Raw genomic sequence first — 12,406 nt, forward strand, 5'->3', positions numbered from 1 at the left:
AAAGTATGTCAGAAAAAGTTTCAGAATCCTTGCCTCCAAGGAGCAGTCTGGTCTCACCCTCTCTAGGATGAATCTGTTTGTTCTCCTAGAAGTCAATACTCTTCTCCAAAATCGCAGCTCAAAGGTTTCAATTCTCCTTCTATCAACCCTAGTCATTGTCCAACTTACTGATGCATAACAAGTGACTGCACAAACTATGGCCTGAATCAGGTGCACCTTAGTCTCCAGACTGACATCCATGCTCTTCAGTACTTTGGAGAGAAGTCTGACACCAGTCTTTCCCAATGCAATTAACCTCTTAATTTTCTGGATGCTGGTACCAAGAGTGTTGATTGTGGAGCTAAGCAAACTGAAGCTATTAACAATCTCAATCTCTTCTTTTCACCATCTATCATGGTGCTGCCATTTGGTCCAGTGGTGATAGTCTTTGTTTTCTTGATGCTGAGCTTCAATCCATATTGTAGGCTTTAGTCCTTGACCTTCTGCAACAAGCACTTCAGATCTTCCTCCATTTCAGCAAACAGGGTTGTATCATCTGCATAACACAGATTGTTGATGAGTCTTCCTCCAATCTGATGCCAAATTTCACTTCATAGAGCCTAGCGTTTTAGACAGTATATTCTGCATATAGACTGAAAAGGTATGGAGATAGGATACATCCCTGGCATCACCCTTCCCAATTTTGAATACAGTGTTTCTTTGCTGTGATAACTGCCTCCTGGTCAAAGCATAGCTTTCGCATAAGCACAATCAAGTTTTCTTGGAATCTCATTCTTCTCAGAGTCAGCCGTAATTTGTTGTAAACTACAGAGTCAGATGTCTTTATATAGTCAAGTAAACACAGACAGATATTCCTCTGTACACCCTCCTTTAAGCCAAAATCCATCTAACATTAGATATAATATCCCTCATACCATGGTCTCTTCTAAACCTAGCCTGCACTTCAGGTTTTCTGTTGATGTACTGTTCCAGTCCTTTTTTTATTATTTTCAGCAGAATCTTACTTGCATGTGATATCAATAATCTAGGTTTGAATTTGTTCTCCAATTACTTCAACTTAAGAAACGCTGAGCAAGTTTGGCCTTTTTGGTTTTCCAACTCAAGCTCTTTGCATATTTCATTAAAATTCTTTGCTTTGAATTCCTGAGATGCTGTTTGAAATATTCTGCTTAACTCCTCAACTTTCTGATTCTTTCCCTTTGCTTTGGCTTCTCAGTACTCTAGTGCAATATTCAGAGTCTCTACTGACATTCATCTCATACTTTTCTTCCTGCTCTGTCTTTGCAATGACCTTTTGCTTTGTTTATGAATGGTATTGTCATTATCTTTCCAAAGTTCTTCTGGCCTTCAATCATTAATGTTCATGGACTCAAACTTTTTCCTGAAGTGATTTTGAATTTCAAGTGGAAAAGACTAAAGGTCTTGTGGATTTCATTTTCTTTAGTTTTATTTTGAACTTGCATATGAATAGTTGATATTCTGGTCCACAGTTAGCACACAACCTAGTTTTTACAACTGATATTGAGATTTTTCAGTAATTCTTTCCACAAATATGGTGGATCTAATTCCTGTGTATACCATCAAGTGGAGTCTATATGAATAGTAGCCATTTATGTTTCTTCTAAAAGGTATTTACAATGAATAAACCATTGATTGTACAAAATTTGATCATTCTATTTCCGGCCTCATTACTATCACCAAGAACATGTTTTCCAACTACTGATCCTTCTTCCTTGTTATAAACTTTGCATTCCAGTCACTCATTATTATCAATGTGTTAAGGAGTTTATTTTGACTGCTACACAGATGGGCAAGACTATGCTAATGGGGCATGTTGGCCTATCCACATGGAGATTGGCTGGTCTCAACAATCTACAAGGGGACGGTAGTCTCACTTATTAATTGAAGAGCTCTAGCTACAGAAATAGAAATTCTTCATCCAGACCAAGAATAGAGACCTCCCCGAATCAAGCAGAATGTAGAACACACTTGTAGACAGCAGCAACAGTGATGGCTGAATGGGAAAACTGATGTGAGATGGGACTATAGCAATTGGGTGCCAATATTGGCAGTACTGAGAACCTGTTAACATGTAGAACCAGGAGGCTTGGTATTAGGTGCCTGCACACACATTTTAGGAGCTATCTTGACTGTATTTTGTTGTAAACGTGAATTATAACTTGTTCACTCCCCACATATGGTTCTGTGTGGTCTGTGAGCTATAACATTAAATTTTGGACACAGCTAAGCAGTAAGATTGATATTGAAATGTGTAGTAGGAGGCATGGGAGTGTGGGCAATATGCCTGACCTTAAAGGAGTGGGCTTTGTGTTACTGATATTGTGGGTGGATAGTTTCCCCCTGTGAAGTTGGTAAATGTCAGATATGGCACTCCCCACATGGGAGTGTCTTGGTTGTTAAGTTTGACCTATTTGAACTGGTAAAAATCACCTGTTCCCTTTTCTTTGGCTCTGGTTGTTGGTGCATATATTTGAATGACAGTGGTTATTAACCAGACTTCCTCGTATGCATATGGATACTATCCTGTCTCACAAGATTGTATCTTAAGATGGATCTAGAAATGACATTTTCAACTATGAACTTGATATCATGTTTCCTTACCTTTTCATTCCCAGCATAGTTGACTCAAAATGTCCCATGCTGATGCATCTCATTTGACCAATGCCTAGTATATCAATATTTATGTGTTCCATTTCTTTCTTAACAATGTCCAATTTCCCTACATTCATTCTTCTCACATTCCAGATTCATTACTGTCTGCTTACAGCTGCTCCTCCTCATTAGTGTTTCACAACACGAGTGCTCAGCCTTAGGTGCCATATATGCTCATCTACTCTAAGTGTTTTGCTCTAATGTACGGGATTTCCAAAGGCCCATCATTTTAGCAGTGGCTGGCTAATTCTTCTTTCTAGTTTACTTTCATTTGAATGCTTAGCTTTACAGTAATATTTAATAGAATAGCATTTTAATCAAAAGGAACAGATGAAAGACATTTCTCCTTTATAGAAGTAACCAATACTTTCAGTGTCAGTTCCCCCTTTTGGCGAGTGTGTCTTGGTCCTGTCCCTTTTCCTTCCACTAGAATCTCCTTCTCCCCCTATCTTACCTAGTCCATCTAGCACCTTCCTTCCCCCAGCCAGCCCTTGATATGATGGCTCAAGTCTCGAGTCACTTCCATGAGGCCTCATGCTTCATACTGCTGCCAGTCTCCCACATTGCTGCTACTAGTTTCTTGTGTGTTTGGAGGCTGTAAGTCTGAATTCCAGGTACCAGGTTTAGGGAAGCATTTCTCCCCAAGGTAGTTCTGGAGAAGTGTCCTTGTCTCTGAACTTCTCCAACACTGTCTCTTTGTGATTTATTGTCTATGCTCTTCCATTTATAGTATAATGCTGTCAGAGTAGTGTAATTTCCCTATTTAGGGGGATGTCTCCCTATACTTGGTATGCTGTTTTGCTTACTTGACCAGATGACCTGTCCTCAAGCTTGACACTAATTTGGGTCAAGGATCTTTGTTATATGAATCTCCTGTCAGCAAATCCCAGTGGAGTTTTAGGGAGAGGGGAATTGATGGAATACCCATTAGCATATATCAACAGACAGATGGTACCCAGGATATGCTTATCATGTTGTGTCAAGAAATCTGGAGGGCAACTAGTTGCCCAACTGACTGGAAGAGATCCATATTTATTCCCATTGGAAATAAGGTAGACCTGACAGAGTGTGGAAATTATCAAACAATATCACTGATACCACATGCAAGTAAAATCCTGCTGAAGAGTATCCAAGAAACTGTGGAGAACAAATATAACAGTGGAGAGTTGTCAGAAAAACAGACTAAGTTTAGAAGAGTCCCTAGCCCCAGACACCTTATAACCAATATCAGGTGGATTTTAGTGAAAGCAAAGAGTACTAGAGAAATGTCTGTCTGTCTTTAATTTATTGTTCAAAGGCATTTTATTGTGTGTATCAAAACAAATTGTGGCTAACTTTGAAAAGAATGGGAATCCCAGAACACTTGTTTGTGCTCATGCAAAACCTATACTTAGACCAGGAAGCAATCCTCAGAACAGAGCAAGGAAACACTGTATGGTTCACTGTCAGGAAAGGATTGTGTCAGGGATGCATCTTCCTCCATATGTTTTCATTCTACATACAGAACAGACCATTCACGAGGCTGGGCTTAATAGGGAGCAATGTGGCGTCAAGATTAGAGGAAGATTCATCAACAACCTGCATTATACAGATGACACAACCTTGCTTGCTGAAACTGAGGAAGACCTGAAGCATTTGCTGCAGAAGGTCAAGAACTGCAGTCTTCAAATGGATTAAAGCTCTGAATCAAGAAGACAAAAATTCTCACTGTGGCCAACTGGCAGCACCATGATATAAAGATATGGAGGCTGTTAACAATTTCAGCTTGCTCGGTTCCTCAATCAAAACTCTTGGCACCAGCAGTCAAAAAATAAAAATATTTTTAGCTTTGGCGAAAGCTGCTGTGAGGATTTTTCCAAAGTACTATAGGGGACTTGGAAGGAGGAGTGGCATCCACTTCCATAATGGCTTGCCTCCGGAAACCCTATGAACCTGGAGAGAGGATGAAAGGCATCCATGTGTCAAGGACTCTCCTTCATAGGGTCGCTATGAGTCGCCTGCGACTCGATGGCACTTAACAACAACAACTATAGGGCACCAATGTCAGTCAGGAGACTACGTTGTGACTGATTCAGGCCATGGTCTTCACAATTACTTGCTATGCATCAGAGAGCTGGACAAGAACTAAGGTTGACAGAAGAAGGACTGATGCCTTTGAATTATGGTGCTGGAGTAGAATATTAAACATACCATCGACTGCCATGAGAACAAACATGTTTAACCTGGAGAGGGTGAAATCAGGCTTCTCCTTGGAGGCAAGAATTTTGTAGCTCTGTCTCACATCCTTTGGGCATGTGGCCAATATGGATCAGACCCTGGAGAAGGACATCATGCTTGGAAGGGAGAGGGATAGTAAAGGATGAGGTGGACTGACATAGTAACTGGGGTTAGGTATGTTGGAGACAGTGAGACTGGCTGAGGAAAAAGCAGAGTTCAGAGTTGTTGTACCTGGGGTCGCTAAGAGTTTCCGGCAACTTGATTGCACATAATAAAAACAACAACAACAATAACAACAACAGATGATATTCTATCTTCAATAATCTTGCTGTTTAAATATATGTCAATATATGTTGCTTAAAGGCAATTTCTTAGGTTTTAAATGAGATAAAATTTACCCCCCAAAATCCCCCCATTCTTTGGAAAAACCTATTTCAATAAAATCATGTAAAAAGATCAATATTTAATACTTACGCTATGACTATCATCACTCAGGATTTCTGATTCTGAATCACTATCAACATCATCTTTTTCCAAGGAGGAAATGCTTATTTTGTCCAGTTCAGCTTCTATTTCTTCTTTGAGCTTTGCATCATAATCACCATCATCTTCCATCATTCTTCATGCTAAAACCACTTAAATAAAAACAAAGGTACTATTATTCAAGTTAAAACCATAAATGTCTTAATTTGTCACATCAATGTAGCATTTTATATGTAAAGATGGTTTTGTTGTTGTTCTTGTGTGTTATCAAGTTGGATTCAACACATAACTGACCCTCCAGCAGGTTTTCAGGGGTAAATCACACAGGACATGGATGCCCATCTTTCTCCCGAAGAGGAGCTTGTGGATTCAAACCATATGCTTTTGGGATTACAGTACAGTTTCTTTCCACTAGGCCACCAGAGCTCCCTAAAGATGTTTTAATATGACAAAATATTGTCATGCCTTTTTGCTAGGGTTGCACCATATATATTCTCTCTTAATGCCATCAAGTGTGAACAAACTCATAGCAGATCCTCCATTGGTTCCTGAAACTATAAATTGCAGAGAATACCCAACTTGCTCCCATGAAAGTGCAGCCTTTAGTTTAGCAGCACAACTCCTTAAAGACTACACTACCAGAGTTTTGGTGGCCTAGCAGCAAGAAGCTGCACTGCAATAGTGAATCTATGTGGTTCGAATCCATCAGCTGCTCAGTGGGAGAAGGATGGGTAATCTCCTTCAGTGTGATTCACTGCCCCTGAAAATATGCTGAAAGGTCAGCTATGGGCTGGTTCCAACTCTATGATATACAACAGCAACAGGCAGAGCACCCTGGTGATTGGTATTTATAAAACCAAATATTAAGCACATAATTTTGACTATTTGTTCCCCCTCCCGATAATATTTGGTTTAAAGAGGCAATAGGAAGGATCCCTGTGGTATTGTAACTATTAAGATGGTGGATAAGCAAACTTTTATCAGTTATAAAAACAGCATAGTATGGGACGCCAATACTAAATATTTGTAATAAACTGAATGCTCTTTCAGGATGGGGGGGAGGTGAAGTACAAGCCAGAGTTCACCCTGAAGCACTAAGGCAATCCTTAAGGGTTTACTGACTCTTGCATTTGTTGACTCCCCCCTCCTGAGTCAGGAGGAAGGTTTTCAATAGAAAAAGTTTGGCTTCATTTGCATTGAATTCTCTTTGTGATTTACTTGCTGATTATTTTCAATAAAGATACAGGGAAGCTGGAATGGGGGTCTTCACTGGAGAACTGCTGGCCCCTGTTTTTCATGCTCTTTGTTCTTCCTCATTCCTGGCTGTCTGTCTCATTATTAATAATTATAAAAATACTTTACCCTCGATCTGCAATAGCATAAAGCTTACAGATACATAGAAGAATACAAAGGTTGCTGATACTATGTACCATGGAGTCAGAAGCAACTCATATCTGACCTTTCAGCTGGTTTTCAGTGGCTGTAAATCTCACAAATAGAGACAACACGTCTTTCTCCCACAGCAGCTAGCAAATTCTAACCCAAAGCCTTTGAGTTGGGAGTGCACCTCCTTACCAATAGGCCACCAGAGCTCAGGGATACAAATAACACTGAATAAATCTGAATAGGAACAATAGACTACATCTCTGTTAATATCTTGGTTGTGATTTTATATTGTACAATATCGCTAATATCACACACTGGCAAAATCCTGCTGAAGATTATCCAGAAAAGACTTAAACAGTACATTGACAGAGAATTGCCAGAAATACAGGCTGGGTTTAGAAGAAGTCTTCACACTAGAGACATTACTGCCAATGTCAGATGGATCTAGGCAGAAAGCAGAGAATACTAGAAGAATGTCTATCCATATTTCATTGACTATGCAAAGGCATTTGACTGTGTGGATCACAATAAATTGTGGCTAACTTTGAAGAAAATGGGAATTTCACAGCACTTGATCATGCTTATACAAAACCTGTATTTGGACCAAGAAGCACAGTCCTCAGAACAAAGCAAGAACAGAACACTGCATTGTTAAAATCAGTAAAGGAACGTGTCAGGGATGCATCCTGTCCCCATACCTTCTCAATCTGTATGCAGAACAGATCATTCGGGAAGCAGCACTTTATGAGGAGGAGTGTGGCATCAACAGTAGAGGAAGACTCATTAACAATCTACTATATGCAGTTAACACAAACCTTGCTTGCTGAAACTGAGGAGGATAGGCCGTACTTGCTACAAAAGTTCAAGGTCTGTAGTCTTCAATATGGATTGAAGCTCAACATCAAGAAGACAAAGATTCTCACCATTGGGCCAATTGGCAGCACCATATTAGATGGAGAAAAGATTGAGGTTGTTAATAATTACAGCTTGCTCGGATCCATAATCAACACTCTTAACACCAGCAGTCAGGAAATCAAGAGACGAATTGCATTGGGAAACTCTGCTGTCATGGACGGAAGAGCAACGATGTCATTCTAGATACAAATGTGTGACTAATCCGGGCCATGGTCTTCTCAATTATGTGCTATGCTTCAGAGAGTTGGACAATGACTAAAGATGACTGAAGAAGAAAGATGCCTTCAAATTGTGGTGCTGAGAGTCTTGAATATACCATGGGCTACCAAGAAAATAAATAGGTCTGTTTTGGAGAGGTGAAGCCAAGTCTTTCTTTGGAGGCTAGAATTCTGAAGCTCCGCCTCACTTACTTTGGGCATGTGGCCAGGAGGGATCAGTCTTTGGAGAAGGACTCAGAAGAGTGGACAGACAGTGCAGGAAAGGGATACCCAGGTTGAAATGTATTGATATGGTAACTGGGGTGATGGGAGTTGGTGTGTCAGAGTTAGTGAGACTCGCTCAGGACAGGGAAGTGTTCAGAGTGGCTGTACACAGAGTCCTATACAACACAAGCGACACAATGGCATATAAAAACAATAATATAATGTCATGGGTTTGGAAAAAGGAGTGGCATCTACTTCCTAAATAACATGCCTCTAGAAACCCTATGAACTTTGATAAAAGTTGATAGTTCTAAAGGGGCATCAAGCCTTTTTTGTTCATAGAGTCGCTATGAGTCGTGCTCAACCTGAGGGCAACCAACAACAGTAGTTTTGCAATATATATTTCCACTGGAGTATTTCACAAAGTGCAGAAGAGATTGTTTCTCTATTATTTCTTAAAACTGACTGTGAACCTATAATAATATTAGTAATTTATAATTTAAAATATCCTAAATAGGCTGAATCAATTCACCTCATAGAGGGTCTTCCCCTCCTGCTCTGTTCCCTCCATCCTCCCAAGCATGATGTCCGTCTCCAAGGACTGGTCCCTCCTTACAACAAGTCAAAAGTATGTCAGACGAAGCCTCAGAATCCTTGCCTCCAAGGAGCCGCCCAGTTTAACCCTCTCCAGGATGAATTTGTTTGTTTTACTAGCAGTCTGTGGTACCCTCAACACTCTTCTCCAGCACCACAGCTCAAAGGCATCAATTCTCCGTCTATCCTCCCTAGTCATTGTCCAACTTTCTGATGCATAACAAGTGATTGCAAAGACCATGGCCTGTATCAGATGCATCTTAATCTCCAGAGAGACACCATTGCTCTTCAGAACTTTGGAAAGGTCCTTAACAACAGACTTTCCCATCACAATATGTCTTTTAATTTCCTGGCTGCTGGTGCCAAGAGTGTTGACTGTTGAGCCAAGCAAACTGAAGCTGTGATCAATTTCAATCTCTTCACCATCCACCCTGATGCTGCCAATTGGCCCAGTAGTGAGAATCTTAGTCTTCCTGACATTGACCTCAATCCAGGAACACTTTAAACATGCAACTAATAAATAACACCATAAGGATAAAGAAATATCAACAACTTACACAGGAAAATGGAAATGTTCTAATACATACTAAGAAAACCTTCACATAATAATAATAAAACAGCAGGTAACTTCATGCATTGTAAAAAAGCAAAACAAGCCTTCTCCTAAATAAAGTAGTATGTATGGCAGACCCAGTGAATATCCCAGGGACAGGGAGGCAGAAGAAATATATTGACATGGAGTTATTTGAATATATACAAAAAGAAGTACTAATGATGGAAGAATGGAAGGCATAGATAAAGTGAATACCATAGAGACAGGGAACCTAAAGAAATATACTGATGTGGTGGAACATGAACAACTATGGGATGGAAAAATTGAAACTATAAATAAAGAGGTATTGTTGTTGCTGTTGTTGTTGTTAAGTGCCTTTGAGTAGCAGATGACTCATAGCGACCCTATGAAGGAGAGTCCTCGATGCTTGGGTGCCTTTCATCCTGTCTCCAGGTTCATAGGGTTTCCGGAGGCAAGCTATTATGGAAGTGGACGCCACTCCTCCTTCTATAAAGAAGTATAAGAACTTAAAAAATTACCACAAGATAGAGAAGGTATAGCCAACATAGTACTGGAAATAACAGAAACACATTAAAATGCAAACCAGACTATCAGGACCAAAATGGCAGGAGTATTTAGTATGCAAGAGGGTCAAAAAAGCAGAAGAGAAGACATGGAACACAGAGTCAGTGAGCTGGAAGACAAGAAAAACAATGAAAAGATATTAGAAGAAAAAGCAGAGAGAAGGCAAAAGGAAAATAAAGACTAGTATCATGTGAGGTAACATCAAAAAGAACAATATACAAATAATTAGATTTCCAGAATTTGAGGGGTGCAGGGAAAGCACTGATAAAATTGTGGAAGAGGTACTAGAAGAAAACTTACCAGGTATCACGAAGAATGAAGAAATCCATATTCAAGAAGCTCAGCAAATCCCAAACAGATTAGACTCCAAAACAAAAACATCACATGTCATAGTCAAATTCTCCAAAATAAAAGATAAGGATATAATACTAAACACAGATCAAGAGAATCAGAGTCCTCTTCAAAAGAGAACCAAATAGATTAAGTTCTGATTTTTCAGCAGAAACCATAAGAGCAAGAAGGAATGACATATACAGAAGGTTGGAAGAAAACAATTGCCAGCCAAGGAGTCTGTATCCAGCAAAACCCACCAAATAAGAAGGAGAAATTCAGGCCATTTGCAGAAAACCAGGAACTTAAAGAATCTGTGAAAACAAGACCAGGTCTACAAGAAATTCTAAGGGAAATCCTTCACAAAGAGATATCAAAGGAAAATGGATGGACCATAGTAACCAAACAAGCAAACCAAAGACACAGCAAAATAGTAGCCATAAAACCTGGCCACAATAATCACACTTAATGCGAATGGTCTAAATGTATCAATTAAGAGAGAAAGAGTAGCAGATGGACAAATAAAAAGTCCTTCAATATGTTGCTTACAAGAGACATATCTAAGAAACAAGGAAAAAGAATAAAGAAGGAGGAGAAAAAATATACCCAGCAAGTGGCATCTATAAAAAAGGCAGGATTGGCAATTCTAATGTCTGATAAATAAATAGACTTCAAGATAAAAAGTACCAAAAAATACAAAGCCCTATATAATGATTACAGGCACACTAGATTAAGAAGATACAACTTTGGTCAACATCTATATGCCAAGTGACAGACCTACGAAGTACAGAAAACAATTGTTAACAGACTTGAATAAAGAAATAAGACAGTACCACAATAGTGGTATGAGACTTTAACAAACTACTTGCACCAAAAGCTAGGTCAATCTAAAAGACATTTAAAAAAAAAAAAGATACAGAAGACTTAAACTATATGATCACCCAACTCGACCTTACAGATGTATTCAGCATACTACACCAAACTAAAAGTCAATTTACTTTCCTTTAGCTAAGGTGCATATGATACATTCTCCAAAATTGATCATATACTAGGGGAAAAAACTCCCAAATCTCAACATATTACAAAAAAAAAAACCAAAACACATCACCCCACATTAATATAAAGTATCTTTTTAGATAGGAAGGCAATAAAACTTGAAATTAAAGACAATATGGTAAAGTATATGAACAAACCACATGGAAGCTAAATAACCTCCTCCTAGAACACAACTGGATTATAGAAGAAATAAAAACAAACAAAAAACCCCCAAAATGGTTCTTGAAACAAATGGAAATTTTAATACTTCATACCAAACCCTCTGAGACACAGTTAACACAGTCCTCAGGGAGCAGTTTAAAGCAATAGGCACACACATAAAAAAGTGAAGAAAGCAATACCATTTACAATAGTAACCAAAAACAGATATTTGGTATGAAATCTAACTACAGACACTGAAGACCTTCATAAAGAAAACTACAAAACACAACTACAAGAAAGAGTAATAGATCTAACTAAATGAAGGAAATATACCTTGTTCATGGATAGGAAGAAATTGTGCTATATCCGCACAAAATAAGACTGAACATTGTGAAAATGACAGTGCTACCAAGGGCAATCTACATATTCAATATAATCCAAATGAATATACCAAACTCATTTTTAAAAGAACTAGAAAAAGATAATTGGCAAGTTTATTTGGGAAAGAATGGGGACCCTGAATAAGCAAAGTTCTTCTGAAAAATAATGAGGTGGGAGTCATAGCACTTCCTGGTCTCAAAAACCAACCTATATACAGCCAATGTAACCAAAATAACATGGTACTGGTACAATGACAGACACATAGACCAATGGAATATAATCAAGAACTCAGAAATTAACACATGTCTATGTTCAGTTGATATTTTGACATGAGATCAAAACTTATTAAATAGGGAAATGACAACATCTTCAATGAATCATATTGGAAAACTGGACATCTACCTATACAAAACAGAAAGAGGAACTACATCTCATACCATACACAAAATATCAACTCAAGGTGAAACTGAAATCTAGAGGTAAAACCCAAATCCATAAGGATAAGACACAAAAATGGGTTCAAAGTTAAAGGTCATGGCCTACTGCCTAACTGGGCTTTCCAATTTAGAAAAAAATGCCCAACTGGAAAAGTACAAAATTGATGAATGGGTCAGACCTCCTAAAAAAACAAGCCCCTGTGTGCATCAAAAAGTTTGGGTTGAAAAGAAAA

At 38.8% G+C, this 12,406-nt stretch overlaps 1 protein-coding gene across 1 annotated transcript in view; it reads right to left on the minus strand.

Annotated features, from left to right (window-relative positions):
* LRRIQ1 (leucine-rich repeats and IQ motif containing 1) overlaps window positions 1-5,508 on the minus strand; it is a 267,992-nt gene extending 262,484 nt beyond the window's left edge. The window contains 1 exon segment of the mRNA XM_006882532.1: window positions 5,365-5,508. Coding sequence (XP_006882594.1) covers window positions 5,365-5,508 — 144 coding nt within the window.
* Window positions 5,509-12,406: the final 6,898 nt, after the last annotated feature.

Source organism: Elephantulus edwardii, unplaced genomic scaffold (genome assembly GCF_000299155.1).
Source record: "Elephantulus edwardii isolate Elephantulus edwardi_28Jun2011 unplaced genomic scaffold, EleEdw1.0 scaffold00021, whole genome shotgun sequence".
Classification (NCBI taxonomy): domain Eukaryota; kingdom Metazoa; phylum Chordata; class Mammalia; order Macroscelidea; family Macroscelididae; genus Elephantulus; species Elephantulus edwardii.